We start from the raw sequence: 15,562 nt of genomic DNA on the forward strand, positions 1-15,562 counted from the left end.
CCCCGCCACAGCCACCCGGGCGTATCTTTGCCATATATGGTATTGGGTGGGCGGGGTTACTGTGCCCCGTGAGCGCTGATTGGTCGGGGGCGTGGCCGGGACCCGGTTGCCCTGGGTTACGTGCAACCAAGATGGCGGAGGAGGCCGGGGTGGGCCGGAGAGGGGAGCGGTCGGCGGAAGAGGGGCCGGCGGAGCGCGGCCCCGGCGCGGCCTTTCACATGTTCGTGCTCATGGAGGACCTGCTGGACAAGCTGAAGCTGCTGAGCTACGAGGAGGAGGCGCTGAGGCGCCACAACATGCGGCCGCTCTCCAGGTGCTCCTGGCCCGCGCCGCCTCCTCCGGGCGCTCGCGCGGCGGCGGGAAGGGGTCGGCGGGGGAGAAATCCCAGCGGGCGGTCAGAGCCCAGGGAAGGAAAGAAGGAGGGCAGGTCCCGGCTGGCAGGTCCAGACAGGTCCTGGCTCAAGGCAAAACCTGCCAGAGGCACAGCTTCCCGTGTCTTCTGGAAGCTTTCCAAACGCCGAAGGCTGAGATGTGATAAGTAAATAGCACTTGACCTTCCCTGCCCCCGACAGGTACTGGATAGCTGCATGCCAAGGTACCTGTGCAAAAATTAGTTCTACCTAAATTCTAAATAATTCTAAATAATTCTGAGTTTCTTGAATTCAGAGTAACTATTTGTGGGGAGTGTATATTTTTTGACCTTTTACAAAAAGGATCTTGGATCCATTCTTGTTAAGTCTGGGTTTTCATATCCAATATATGTTTGTTTCATGTGTAATTTTTTTTTTTTTTTTAATTATGAGGGAGGCAGGAAACTTGGGAAATGGGACCAATATGTTCCCAACATCTGCCTGTCCAAATAACTTTCAAATCCATCTTGTCAGGTTCAACCAGGCTCCACAGCAGCGTGTCACAGAGTTAAGCTTTCTATAAGCAACATTTTGGTAGGTAGGGGAAAAAGAGGCAGTCCAGATTATTCCCTTGTTGGGAAGGAGGCTCAAGTACGAGCACAGCAGTTGTAAGTTGGTTCTAGCGAGCTGTCAGACCATCAGAATGTTTGGAGCAGGGAAGCAAACCTTTGTGTACCATAGTGAGCAGCTGTGTCTGTAAACAGAAGGGTTTGGTTCTGAGTAGCCAGTGTGAATGTGGTTTACTGAGTATGTGATTTACTGCATATGTGGGTTACCTTTTTGGGGGACTAACTGTGGTCTGATTCTACGGACTGAATTCTTCTTGAAACTATATATTTGAATTTAGTGTGATCCAAAGCAGATCTGGTTTGTCTAGGTTGCTCTCCAAAGCAACCCAAGGCACAGTAAGTGAGGATGGGTAGAAAGATCGCTTCAAAACCTGCTCCTGAGCTGAGCTGAGCGCACTGATTTAGGTACACCAGCTTCTTGCCACTCATGAGGAATGTATGAAGGGGAAGTCCTTGGGGGAACTTGGAATAAAAGGAATTGGATGTATTGCTGTTGTCAAGAATAGAATTTGGGGATGTTAAGAAGGGAGGTGATGTTGCTGTGGAATAATGGCAGGGATAATGCCAATATGTAGAAATAAGACACATCTCATGAGGTAGTGAAGTTTCCATAAATTTGTTCTCCCCTCCACAAGAGAGTGCCATTCAAGTTTGCATATGGTCACTTGGTGCAAAATTTATTTATTTATTTACTTGCTTATTTTTAAAGAGGCATAGTCATATACCCAAACACAGATACCTTTCTTTGTACAAGTTATTGCAGATTTTTGACTTGGGATTCTTTTGAGCTTCCAAGTATTTTATGATATGCAAGGAATACTTGAATGGATCTATTGCATGGGTTCTCAAGTAGCCAGTGGTAGTATTTTTATGAAGTGATGGGATTCTGCATCTCTAAAATGGTAACAGAATTGAGCTCATCATGATTTGAGACTGCAGAGGTAAACAACTCCTCCAAGTTGCTCCTCAAATAAGAGGAGTAACTTGGGTTTGTGTGGAAATGCTAATTTGGTGGTGTTTAACCGAGGCTATGTAATGCTGCTGGCAGGAGAGAGGAGTACCCAGTTTCCATTTGATTCCGTGGAAGTTAACGTTGATTAATAGCTCACTCAAAGCCGGAAACAAGTGAGCTGGATGTAGCCAACTTAGCCTGCTGTGATTATGTGTGAAACGAGGCATCCTGAATTTAGTTCAGATGGATTGCTCATTGAGAAAGTCGGGTAAAGAAACTGCTCTGTGGTGCGTGCTGGCCTGTAATGCTGTAAGAGCTCCAGGAGCTCAAAATATCTGCCATTCTTTCCGCTTTTTAAACAGGCACTACTTTGCACTGCCCACCAATCCCGGTGAGCAGTTCTTCATGTTTTGCACGCTCGCTGCTTGGCTGATCACGAAAGCGGGACGTCCCTTCGAGCAGCCCCAGGAATGCGATGACCCCAACGCAGTGATATCGAACGTGCTCTCGGAACTGCGGTCGTTTGTAAGTTGTTGAGCAGGCTGTTTCCCCAGGCGTGTGTCAAACATGGGCATCGCCTGCACAAAGAACTGCAATCACACACTTCCTCTCCTTCCTGCTTTTGTTCGCAAGGACCAGACAGACTTCTCCTATTTATAAGTTTCTACTCTGTTACTTAGTTAATTGGAAGTTTATACAGTCTATACCTACTTGCTAATTTTTTTAGCACTGCAGAAAACGGTCTTATAATATTATATATGATTCCAATTACTTTTGTTCTACAAAATGGATTAAACTGGGTTTACTTTTTGTAGTGCCACATATGTTGCTCATTTATAGTAGCATAATTTACAGAGATTTTGTCTGGAAAGTTTACACAGTGCATATGATCCTGCTCCTGCCATAATCAATGGTATAGTTCACAGTGAAGGAAATGGTTTAGAATAGTGTTCGTGTTTTCTTCTTTTTTTTGTTAATGAGTAAAAGGTTGTATAAACTGCCAGGAAGTATTGGGATTTTTTTTCAATATTAAAAAAAAGAAAAAAACCTAACAGAAACAAAGGTCAGGAGAATATATCAACTTACAGGAAGTATGATCTTAGGGAAGATTATACTGCAGTAGAGCTGTGAATGATGTTAAGACTATTCTCTAAAGGAGTTAAACCATAGCAAACTAATATTTTTATTCTACAGGATAGCAATAAATAAAAATATTTTATAAATAAAATCTGCAGCAAACAAGACAATCCTGAAAAACTGCTATTTAAGTCTCAGTACTGAAGTTTCTCCATAGCTGTTCTTACCTTGCCAGCTTGTCGCCTGTGTGCTTGACCATCCATCTCTCTTGTGGCTTCTGACTCTTCTGCTCCCTATGAGTATCCTCGTTACCGTGTGCTTTAAGATTTCTACACTGCATCTGTTCCTCGGGATGTTTTCTTTTCCCTTCTGTTGCCTGACTGGAGCTGCGTAAGGAAAGAATGTGAATTAACATTAATAAAATCTTCATACACAAGAGACACTTTGGTTTTAGTGTAAAAAAATCTTATCTCCCTGTGAGGAAACTCGGATCAACGGGCCATTAATAAACAGCACATCTCTTTATTTTAGGGAAGGCCTGTGGATTTTCCTCCCTCAAAATTAAAGGCTGGTTGTGGAGAGCAAGTGTGCTATGTTCTTGATTGTTTAGCTGAAGAAGCCTTGAAACACACTGGCTTTAGCTGGAAAAGGTACAATACACTTTAGCATCCTCCCTTATGCATTGTTTTCCAGCAAACAGATGTAAGTTGTAAAGACAAAACATAGTAATGACTAAAAATGTTTTACTTGACGTTTCATGAGATGCAAAATTCAACTAGGCTTGAAGCACTGGGACCAATTAATTCCTAATGCAATTTCACACAACTCAGTCTATTACCAGCAAGCCTGAGTCTGGACCATTAATAGACTTAGCTAATTAAGATTTAACTGATGACCTTTTTTTGGTCATTTCCCTATGCATAACTCCCTGTTAATCTGACAGTTGAGTTGAAACATTTAATGTCCTTTTAGGTTCTATCAATTAATTCTTAACCTCTTCAACTGGAGGTATGCACCATATGATCATGTTACAAGTAGGGTACAGTAGTTTTATTTAATATGAAGGAAATCTTAGGAGAAATTAGATCACAGATAATTTCAAGTGTATGAAAGTGTCTTTAAAAGTGTTCTTTATTTCATTCCTTCACTCTGATGGGTTTTGAAATGGATGTAGCAAAGTAATTTCTACCTTAGAAATATTTTCCTGTTACTTCTGTTTAATACACAAATTCCAATGTGGGCTGAAAATAAGTCTGTGGTGATTTGCACTTGAATTTTAAGAGGTTAGACCAAAAGAGAAAACCAAAAGTTACTCCCCAGATGTCTTTGTAGTATGAATATACCGTTCTGCCTGGCATAGTAAATAAGCTTTACTTTTAAGACAGTCCGAAATAAATAATGCCTTTTAAGGCTGTTAATTTATTTGTTTAAGTATGTGAGATGCTAATCACTGTCTCATTATAATCCACACCATCCATACTTCTCGTGAAATGTTTTGTTTGCTAAGGAGAATTTACAGAGGTATTTACAATTTACTGTGTTTAAAAGCTTTGCTGTTCTTTGAATTAATTTCAGGCCAGCATATCCAACAGAAGAGCTAGAAGAAGAAGAAATAACAGAAGATGATGCAGAATTAACACTTAATAAATTGGAAGAGGATGTTGCAGTAGGTTTATGTCATTGCTTTTGATGATACTAGTATTGGTCAGCCATGGGCAAGTTTTTATTCACTGTTCAGTTTGTGTGGCTTTGTTTAAGAAGTCCTTTCTATTAGCTGTTCAGTTTTTTCCCTGTGGCTCCATTCTTGCATCATCAGATTCTCTGTAGTTTTTTGTTGCTTTTCAGATAAGGTTTTTAACTCATGGAGACAGAGCACATGTTCTTATGTGCAGTGGAATCTAACCATGCATTAAAATCACAGAGATTCAGAATTGTTTGTGTTCTACTGATACAAGCTCTTGATGTTAAACAAAACTTCAATCCCTGTTTACAGAATTGGCTAATATTTGGTTAAAATTTGCCCAGTGCTTAATTAATAGAGTGCTCACTATTGTAACTTAGATTTCATGCAAATAGGAAGCAGTAACTTTGGTATTTAGTTTGTCTGAAATTTGGGAACAGAGTAGATGGAGAAGAACAGCTGGAAATAAAATGTTTATTTAAAAATACCAACAAAGACCTAAATAAAGGTTGCAGAATTGTTGCTGTAGACAAAGGTCACAGGAGCTCATTGATATATATTCCATGAATGCAATGGTAATAGTATTCCATCATTCATTCTGACTGAAGAATAAGTCTTTCCGTGTGCTTTGAAATACCTTTTATCAAAAATATGGCAATGTTTGAGGATCAACTGTTTTATTTATTCCTACTTTTTAATTGTAATAATTACAGTGAAGTTGTCATGGCTGTGAAACAGCCTATGAAATACACCTGCAAGTTCTAATATGCTTTTAGGACTTTTTGATGGAAGGATGTTGAAGAGAAGTTCTTTCTTGCTGACTGACTTGCTCAGAAGATTAGTTTTATGAGAGATGGAGTCTCACTGTAAACTGGTAGCTTAATGTGATCACAATACATTGGCATATTAAGAGGCATGTTTGTCTTCGTGAAGTGAGTCTTTTTGCTGTTGACTTAAGCAAGATTTTTCTGGAGAGGAAGTTAGCTGAGGACAATAGAAGTGAAAATTTCAGAAAGAAGTTAGTTTCACATCTGATTTCTGCAAAAATTGATGATTCTGTGCAAAATGAATGTAGATCAAAACCAGAATACTGAAAGCTGTAAGCCTGGGAGTGGTCCTTTGCCATGTCAGAAAAAATTACTTGAGGGAAAAACATTTTCTGGAGTGCTAAGGCCCAGCTATGTTGGATAGAAAATGCCACAGCTATCCCACTTTTGTGTTCAATTGCTTGGGAAAAAATAAAGGTCAGAAATTTTGGAAATAGAGTGCCAGTAACGTTTTCATATGGTTCTGATTATAGTCTCAATTTGTAGGACACAATAGTCCCCAATAATGTAGCAGTTGAAGAGTTTACTTCTCTTCCTCCTTTTCTCTCAGTTTTCCTAAGTATTACATAATTTTGCTCATTTTTATTAGCCAAGAAAAATTCCAGGCTTTCATACAATATGCAAATACTGTGATGTGGCTGTCTGGTTGCATTTTTATCAGCTTTCAAGTCTCCACAGGAAAAGGTCTTGAATAATTTTGAGAAGAATAAAAGACATTCTGTGTTGCATTTTTGACCAGCCTCAGAAATGTAAGCTGTTGGCTAAAAGGTTTAAGTAGGAAAACAGTCATCTGTCTGCTCTTTTCTGTATCTTGTTAAGGTCTAAGCTACTTAAACGGGGAAGCAGGCATGAAACAATTAACCAAAGCACAGTTGAAGCCCTTCAAAGAACCTCTGGGTTTGCTCTCAGGTTTGCTCTAGGCCATGATTTTCACAACTAAGGTGTTCTATTGGCTCTTCTGAATGTGTGTGTTAATAAAACCATTGAGGTTTTGTTGCCTCATTCCCAGGTATTTTGTTCCCAGGTGGTTTATACCAAGTGGATACTCTAGTTTTAGAGCACCTAGTGGTTCTACAAGGACTAATTATAGGCCAGTGTAAGTTTTTCCCCCAGTCCATTGTTGCTGCCACTATATTGATATTAGCTGTATCCATAATTGAATTTAGCAATATTTCCTGTAGTTAAATGCTAGCAATGAGGTTCATTGGTTGTTCTTTTGTTTTGATTCTTCTGAATAAAATTGATGGGGCAGAGACAAGCCTAGTCTGTAAATCAGAACTGTAAAAGTTTTTTAAATTTTGGGGAATTGAGTAGCCTGTACTATGTGGCCACCAGTAGCCACTGAGGCTGGGTGTGCAAGTAAATCTGCACAGTTTGGTTTCTCAGTTCTGATAACTAGTCTTGTTGTTCTGGTAGGATGGTCTTTTAAGTGCTGCACAAATACATATTTTCGATTTAGCAAAAGATAGTCCCAATCTAGTCACCAGTAATTTCTTGAAAGTATTCAGGGATTAGGGGTCAAACATGCCAGAAGAGAATACTGGTCCCTGTTGGTTACACACTGGGTAGAGTAGAAGAAAGGAGAATAAGCTCCAAGGTTTTCACTGAGTCTTGAAGGGTTCTTCGCTAAGACCTGTGTTATTGCAGCTTTCATGATTTGTCTGGAAAGGAGGTGGATGATGAAGTTTCAACTTCAAAGGAAAAGCCAGTTAACAGAGGGACAAGGTGTATAAGGGTGAAGTGTATGGGTGATGAGATGGCAGGTGAAATAGTGTAGATTGATGGAGGGTAATGCACAGAAAATGCATGTTATGGGTGATGGGCTCTGGGCTGATCATAGTCACTGAAGAATGCAATTTTGAGACTATAATAGAGAATTCTGTAAAACTGTCAGCCCAGTGTGTGGTCTCACGGGCAAGAAAACAAAACAGTTGCCTCAATTTCAGTTGTGTTATTCTGAACACTTAAAATGTGGCCTCATTCTGCAACTCCAAATATGTAGTGCAAACAACATCTTGAGAACTATATTCAGGTCTGGGTGTGGTTTGGTTTTATTTTTAAGGTAAAGCTTTAAGAAACACATACAGTTACCATACAACTATTGATAATGGCCCATTTGAGGAGAGAGGGCTTAGGTTTAGGGGGATTTTTTGGTTGTTTGGTTTATTTTTTAATACTGTGGCACTCTGAAGGAAATATGGGGTAGCTTTCATCTTTCAGCTTGTCCCAGGTATTGTGTCTCTTCATAAGCTCTGTTATCATAAACTCTCTATGTCTTGTTTTGCTCAGAAATACGGAATTTAATGCTTCTTGTTCTGTGGTCCTGCAAATTAAAACGCTTACTGAAGTCTAACTTTGCAACTTTCCTTAAGGAAGAAGAATCAGACAATGAAGAAAATTATATTGACCTGAATGTTCTAAAGGCACAAACATACAGATCAGTAAGTTGTTATCCATCAGTCCTCTCTTGAAAGAGTCCTCTCTTGCCTCTGTAGCAGCAATTTGTTTCTGTTGATTTAAATCTGAAAATCCCTGTGTAGTCTAAACTTGAAAAAATACTCCAACTGAAATGAATCAGCTTATTTTAAAGGAACCATGTGCACCTAGTTTTTAAACTGAAATCACTGAAGGACTGCTAGACACATTTGCAAGAAATTTTTTGCAGAAACTTCTAGGGAAACATGATATTAGTTTCTTGAATGTATTTTAATCTTACAGACACATGCAAACACCATTTCTGAAATGTATTGTAATTTCTTATTATATACATTTAATTCTTTTCAATTTTAAGTATGATGTGAAGATATATGTTTTAATTTCTAATCTTTATGAATTCAAAGAAAGCCATTAAAGAAATCTGTTATGTCTGTAGTCTAGATAATTCTTGATATAAATATTTTTCTAAATATGAATTATAATGATTTCTAACAGTTGTCACTGTGCATAACAATGATATTTCCTGTATAAACTGTGATTTTTACACAGGACATGAATGAAACTGCGAAGCAAGAAGAGATTTTACAGTCCACGACAGACGCAGCAGAGTGGAATCTGGAAGTGGAACGTGTGCTTCCGCAGCTGAAAGTTACAGTCAGGACCGACAATAAGGTACCTGAGAATGGATTTGTGTGTGTACACACGGTGATTAAAATGTTATTTCAGTCAGTGTTGTTTACTTTCCATTTTGTCTTTTGTCATGCCAAGACTTGTGAATAGATGGGCTCTCCAGTGCTGTCTTGTCTGAACCTTAGCCACTTACTTTGACTGTAGAAGCAATAATTTTCAGTAGGGTGTTTTTTCAATATTATATAATATTTTTTTCTGCTACTTACAGAGCACCTTATTTCTGTATATTTAATTCCATATATTTATTTCTGTATATTTGCTCAGTGGAAACTTCTTCAATCCTTTGACATTTCCAATGTATTCACACTTCTGAAAAATTATACCCTCAGTTTACCAACTATTAAAACATTGTCCTGGAAGAGAGTTGATGAACTTTTTTCAACTGTTCCATTTGTCTGCCACATGAAAGGTTGATTGTATGGAATTCATCTTTCTGAACTTTATATGACAGTAAAGTTGGTCTTTACCTCTAATCTGGTCATTATGTGCTTTCCTTACGTTTAGCAAAAAGAAATTTTTCCACAGATTTTGCTTACCATATCCAGATAACTATCTCAAGGGGAAATTCATCATGTGTATACCATATGTATATTCATCATGAGTATTTCTCTCCAAAATCTATTTCAAGTAGTCTGCAATGAGCAGCTTAGAAGTAGACATCTACCTTTGGCAAAACCAAACCTAGGACCTATTCCTGGCATTGCCGCAAGGATTCTTTCTAGGAGCTTGGGTAGCTCACACATATCAGTGCAGTATTGAAATCGTTCATTTGTAGTGACCCAGCTACTTGGGGTGTTGGAGCAAACTGCAGCAGTGATATATCAATACAATACATATACATGAATACAATGAAAGATAATTATCTTGTCAAAAACAGGGGGAGCTCTCAAGTGTCTGCTGAACTGCTTGCCTGTCTTACACTATCCTGCATTCTTCTATGTGAAGAATTGCCTGGTTCAAACAATTTTTCTGTGATTGTCAGCAAGCCCATCTGTTGCAGAGAACATGATGCTTGATTCTCACAGTAAGGAATTAAAACTTAATAAAGACATACATGAAAAATTAAAGCCACTGTAGGATCTAAGGTTTACTATCTTCCAGCTTAATGTACCATCTCTTGGCCATAAGGAATACGTCAAAATGAACATGAAAAGAGGATTATTCTTTCCCTAGCTTCTGTGCTTCCATGCTTTCAGAAATAGCTGGACAGAAGTGTTTGGTGTTTTTCCATTCTACAAGAAAAGCATCATATTCTGTTTCCTAAGTTGTGCATTTAAAATTAGTACCAGGAGTGTGTTAATGGTTTAATCAATTACATTAGAAACTAGAACTTATATGTAAAGTCCTGTGACAATTCACAGCACCTTTTCTCATCCCCCATCCCTGAGTCCATGTATGTTTCCTATGATCTAGAAGGTGGAAGTAATTTTCCCTCTTTTAATTGTGTCCCATTATCAAAACCAAGTTTAGGTATTTCTGCCTCTTTCATTTCTTTCCATTCTTCTCCTGGTAACAGTAAGGGCTAAAATAGAAAGGGAAGAACTGATAGTCTGGAACTGTTGGATTTGGACATCTGAAGCATTAATTTTGTCTATGAATAAGCTGAGCTAGTGCAGCTACATTCAATATTTTCAGTATTTGTGTCCAGAGTGTTTTCCAGCAGAAATAGTCCCATGAAGATCAGACTCTCAAAAGCAGAGCTGCTATGGTGTCAGTGAGGATGTCAGTGTTTGCTTATCGATCTCAGTGTCACGTGACATTTAGGAGATTTACAGATTGTGTCACATTGAGCAAGTGCCTCTGGCTATGAACAAAGCAGTGGCAGGATGATATGTTGTAATAAATAAATAAAAGAGAACTGACCCTGCTTTGCATACCTGCCTTTGTTTAGTAACCAGAGGAGGATAAAAGTTGTACTTTCATGTGTTTTAATTTGTGACATCTTTTTTAGGATTGGAGGATTCATGTAGATCAAATGCACCAGCATAAGGATGGAATTGATTCTTCTTTGAAAGAAACTAGGGTATGTCTTGTATGTACAGATTATTTCACTGATCTGTCAGCATTTTTATTTTCTTTTTTATTTGATATACATTAAGAACTAAACTGATCTCTTTTTTCTTCATTTTATTTATGCTATTGCTGTAAAATGAAAAAGGGAAAGATATGATAATGATGATTAAGGACAGTGTGACTGGCAAAATACCTTGTGGGAAAGAGTTGTATGTGTGAGGATTAACAGGGATATCAGGATTCAGTAATGTATTTATTACCATAAGTACATGCTGACTGCAGAAGGCAAAATAGAATAATAGAATCTGAAAATAAGTACTGGTACAAAAACCAAAATACTCTCAAGTACTGTTGCTGGAAGTAACATACTGACATTGACATTTATGATGGAAGCAGTAAAGCTTGAAATATGTGTTTTGGAGGTGGGCAAACCAGAACACACTGGGAATAATTTTTTGTTGGCTAAACACAGCATTTCTGTACTATTTTTCTCTCTCACTGTAGGCTTCCATATCCTTTCTTAACTACAGCACCATTTCAATACTCTTTGTGTACTGTCTGTATACTGTCAACCCACAGAATGTGATTTTCTAGGGTTACCTTGACAAACTCCATAATGAGATCAGCAGAACATTGGAAAAGATCAATAGCAGGGAAAAGTACATCAACAATCAGTTGGAGCACTTGGTTCAAGAATACCGTTCAGCCCAAGCCTTGCTGAGTGAGGTATTGCTGGTCTTTTGTTGTTACCTTCTCTAGTATTAAGTTGCTATTAAGTGAGGGTTACAGGCCAAGAAGAAGTGGAGTGAGTATCTATGAATTTTGCTGTTGGATATAAAGCAGGGGACATGCTGATTGGTTGTAAAATTATATTTTTCCTAAGCTAAACTAGCAATTTTTATTCAACTGTTCTACAAGGCAAAGTATTATCAAAGTATTATCTAAATCTGTTCCCAGTCTTGAGCAGCTAGTAAATTGCTAGTTCTGTGTTCCCTGTGCAGTTCACACATCTGTCAGGGCTGGAGAAGCTACAGTCTCAGTCCAACATCCATCTCTTAGACTAAGTACTTGTGCTAATGTGCACAAAGCACTCTGATTGCTTATTTGCTTTGTTTAGTTTTTATGCCAATAGAGTGTTGTCTGAGAAGCTTTTTGATACCCCAGTTAGGAGGCCTGTTTAAGCTGCCTGTTGGCAAGCCCTCCTGTTTGTGACCGTGAGGACAACAAGATTTACAGGATTTGACGTCTGTGCTTCTGTTTGCCTTGCTGTTAAACTTTTAAATATCTTCAGGATAGTAATTTACTGTTGACAAAGTACTATTCTGGGCTCCGGAATTCAGTTCTGTTGTGTTCTGGCAAATTTTCTTTATGTTTATTTCCTCATGTCAAAGATTAGAAAACATACTCCTTATCTGGTGTGTATTTGGGCAATTACAATTTTGAAAACTGCTTTTAAGTTTTGAATGATAGTCATTACAAGGGCCGATGTTTCAAGCCTGTCCTCATTTGTAAATGTCATTTGGACTTTGTGGGAGAGTTTCTGGAATTGGGACATGTGAGAGCAAGTTTTGGTGTTTTCTCTGAGCTATCTGCATATATCTCTTCAACTGTGTCATTATAGCAAGAACCATGTTTCTTTCCAGGCTAAAGAGAAGTACCAGGAGGGAAGTGGAGGAGTAACTGAAAGGAGCAGAGTGCTTTCTGAGGTAAAACATATCTTATTTTAAAACAATCTTCAGAGAGTTGGCATTTAGTGTTTGGAGTTAAATGAAACCAGTTCTTTCTGATTTGTGCTCATGTTAAAGATTAATGTTTGTTAAGGAGAAATGATCTAGTCCAGTCCCTAAATTTTAAACCCAGGCTGCCGCCGATTTTTAACTCCTGAATTGTGAGCTCAGTAAATGTTCTGTATTTTATAACCTATGTCCTAGAATTATTCAGGAGTAATAAGTCATATCCATAAATTCTTTGGAAGAAGAAAAGCTTAACTGTTACTTTTAGTTCAAATTAACAATTTGAAATTTTCATCTTCCAGGCACTTAAAAGCTATATTTGGCTAAATAGTAACTGTTTCCATACATAAAATTATACCCAGATCTGTTTTTCTGTTGTGGGGGGTTTTTGCTTTTAAATCAGTGCTCTGACAAATTCAAAGAAAAATCTCCAAACTCCTAACTGCCCCCACAAGTTGAATGTTTCATGGCATGTCATGTAGAATTATGGCCTGATTTCCAAATACTTCAACCCTTTGTCCAATTCTGAAATTATTTTTTTAATGGCTCTGTTTGGGTTTCAGCAACCCACTTTATTTATTAAACAATAAAGTCTCTGGAATAAGTAACATAAAATAGATTACACATTAAGAATGTGCTGGAAATTGTGGAACAAGTTTGAGCTGTTTTAGGATAGAATAATTCAGTTGGAAGGGACCTATAATGATCACCTAGTCCAACTGCAGTAGGTAATACAGCAGTTTAATGGGAGTTTTCCAGGAAAGATTTCTGAGCATATGAATTCTGCAGAATTAGATCTGCTTTCTATCTCACTCTCAAGGAAGTAGGTGTGGAAAAAAATGTATTTTACGTTGACTTGAGATTTATAATGTGTTTGTGCTTTGGAAGCTGATGGACTGATTAGTGATGATGAATATATTAGTGGTTGGCATCCTTCAAAGTATGTAGATGCAGTGGTGCATATCTGAGATAAACTAGACACGCTGGATGTTCCTGCTGATGTGCCTTCAGTGCAATCAAACCTCAGCCTGCTTGGTGATACTGTTACCACTGCAGGTGTGCAGTAATGGTTCTTTTTGGTTACTGAAAAGGTTTATTGAAGCCCTAATAAAGGGCTGCTTTTAAATTATAGACAAAAATATTGAATTATTACCTTGACTGTACCACAGAATGATATATTTGATTTTTCTTCATTGTCTACAAAGGCACACTGGGCAATAGATAGTCAGTGCTGAAATGCATTTTTATTCTTCATACATGCACTTTACATGCACTTTACTGTACCTGTGCCAGCAGGCTTGACTGCTGCACCTTCTTGTGCTGCAGTGCTGCTTCTGAGGTTTCCACTGTAACATGCTGAAGTCCTGACACTTCCAGAGGGGCAGTGGGCATGGCTATTTGGTGAATCTTAGTCTGCAAGGATATGGATTCCTATCTTCTTCCATCCAGCATCACACTGAGACACTTACATTGTTGTTTTCATTTGGGATGCACAGGCTCTCAGTAACACCATGCTGTTTGCTTAACTTGCTACTCTTTTTGCTGTAATTTTTTACAACATTAATGTAGGTAAAGTTAAATTAAGATTTTCTGAATGTTTGGAAAAAATCTTTCCTCTGTATTCAATAAGAAAGATGGATTATTTAATTTTTTTTAACTAATGCAGTTATTCAGCAGAAACTTTTTTTTTTAACTTGACATTCATCTGGTTTAATTAAGAAAAAATATCTATTTTAAGATCACAGAAGTATTAGAGAAAGTAAAGCAAGAAACAGAAGAGAAAGGAAGCAGTATGACTGATGGTGGTAAGTATGTTTTTGCTTCAAACCAAACACTCTTTTTCTTAGTGACAGGTATATAATTTGTACGTGATTAAAGAAAAATAAAACAAGAGCAATTACAAGGAGCAGTATGATGCAGCAGCAGCATACTAGTGGGAAGTGAGGGATTAGAAAACAAAGTGTGGAGCACAAATTATTTAATAGCTTTTCACAGGTAAAATGACCCTCTGTTGAAGTTGTCATTTGTTCTCTACCAAACCTCAAGACAGGTATGGAGATGAGGCTTTCAACTGAGCAAAACACATAATTGAAAAACCTGTCTTAATGTTCATGCAAATCTTTTTGAAGATCTTAGATGTCAAGAAAAGAGCAAAATTATCATTGCCTATTTCTGTCTTTACAATTTTTGCATATTAAAAATGATGTATCAGTACAATCATGTCTTTAGAGTAGAACGACCTTTTGTTCATTCAGCTCTTCAATTTTAAGCAGTGAAGTATAGAAAACAATGCTTTTGTGTTAAGCAGCTGTCAAGAGTTGCACTGTTTGTCTTTTTTTTTGAACAGCTCCTCTAGTGAAGATTAAACAGGCCTTAACAAAATTGAAGCAAGAAACCACTCAGATGGACATACAGATTGGTGTAATGGAACACACATTACTCCAGTCAAAGCTGAAAGAGAAGTCCAATATGACTAGAGATATGCATGCAACAATGATTCCAGAAGCCACAGTAGGTGCCTATTAAAATTATTTGGACCTGACTTGGTTTGCCCAAAATACAGTTTTCTACCATGTGCTTTTTTGTGAGTTCAGAGGTTTCCTTTTTGTTGGGAGAGGGGAATTATGTTTTTTCTTGTTCCTTTTTAACAAGATGCTTGTCATGCACTTTTTTAAGAAGTAACATTCACACTTTGGACTCAACATGGAGCCATGTTTAGTTTTGTGCTGTAAAGATTTACTGCAGATCTCTTCCAAATATACAAATAAATTCTTATTAATGAAGATGTCTCTACTTCATTGGAGAATGTTACGTAGTGTGGAAGTCTGTAGAGTGATACTGACAGCCTGCAATCTTGACACTCTACAGTGCTGAAAGGAAATTACTTGAAAGGAATGTAAAATGTCTATTATTGCCATTTACATAGATTTAGTATAAAGTATTTAATTGATGAAATTGAAATAATACAGTATTACCTTTTCTAAAAGGCTGGGTCAAAACTGATATCAGCTGCAATGCTGCCTTTATCAGCAGCAATGATATCAAAATCTATTTAAGACCAAAGAAGATGGAAAGTACTGTTTGGAAATTACTGTGGCTTTCTAATTTTTTTCCATGTGTCATCACTGTTTCAGAGTCACTTTATATTAGCATTGGGTCAAATGCTGCTTTCAT

General features: G+C 37.8%; 1 protein-coding gene across 1 annotated transcript; it reads left to right on the plus strand.

Annotated features, from left to right (window-relative positions):
- The first annotated feature begins 115 nt into the window (after positions 1 to 115).
- On the plus strand, positions 116 to 15,171 carry IFT57 (intraflagellar transport 57). The gene is made up of 11 exons (XM_027744096.2): positions 116 to 313; positions 2,294 to 2,456; positions 3,540 to 3,658; positions 4,584 to 4,674; positions 7,889 to 7,957; positions 8,502 to 8,624; positions 10,594 to 10,665; positions 11,250 to 11,381; positions 12,299 to 12,361; positions 14,127 to 14,193; positions 14,736 to 15,171. The coding sequence occupies exons 1-11, from the start codon at positions 132 to 134 to the stop codon at positions 14,912 to 14,914; spliced, it is 1,260 nt and encodes a 419-aa protein (XP_027599897.1). The 5' UTR covers positions 116 to 131; the 3' UTR covers positions 14,915 to 15,171.
- Positions 15,172 to 15,562: the final 391 nt, after the last annotated feature.

This window comes from Pipra filicauda, unplaced genomic scaffold (assembly GCF_003945595.2).
Source record: "Pipra filicauda isolate LSUMZ 115617 unplaced genomic scaffold, ASM394559v2 scaffold179_size1759329_pilon, whole genome shotgun sequence".
Taxonomy (NCBI): domain Eukaryota; kingdom Metazoa; phylum Chordata; class Aves; order Passeriformes; family Pipridae; genus Pipra; species Pipra filicauda.

Coding starts and splice junctions, on each gene's coding strand:
- IFT57 (XM_027744096.2), top strand. CDS start 132: ATGGCGGAGGAGGCCGGGGTGGGCCGGAGAGGGGAGCGGTCGGCGGAA. Junction 3,659..4,583: donor ACTGGCTTTAGCTGGAAAAG/GTACAATACACT, acceptor AATTAATTTCAG/GCCAGCATATCCAACAGAAG. Junction 12,362..14,126: donor GGAGCAGAGTGCTTTCTGAG/GTAAAACATATC, acceptor ATCTATTTTAAG/ATCACAGAAGTATTAGAGAA.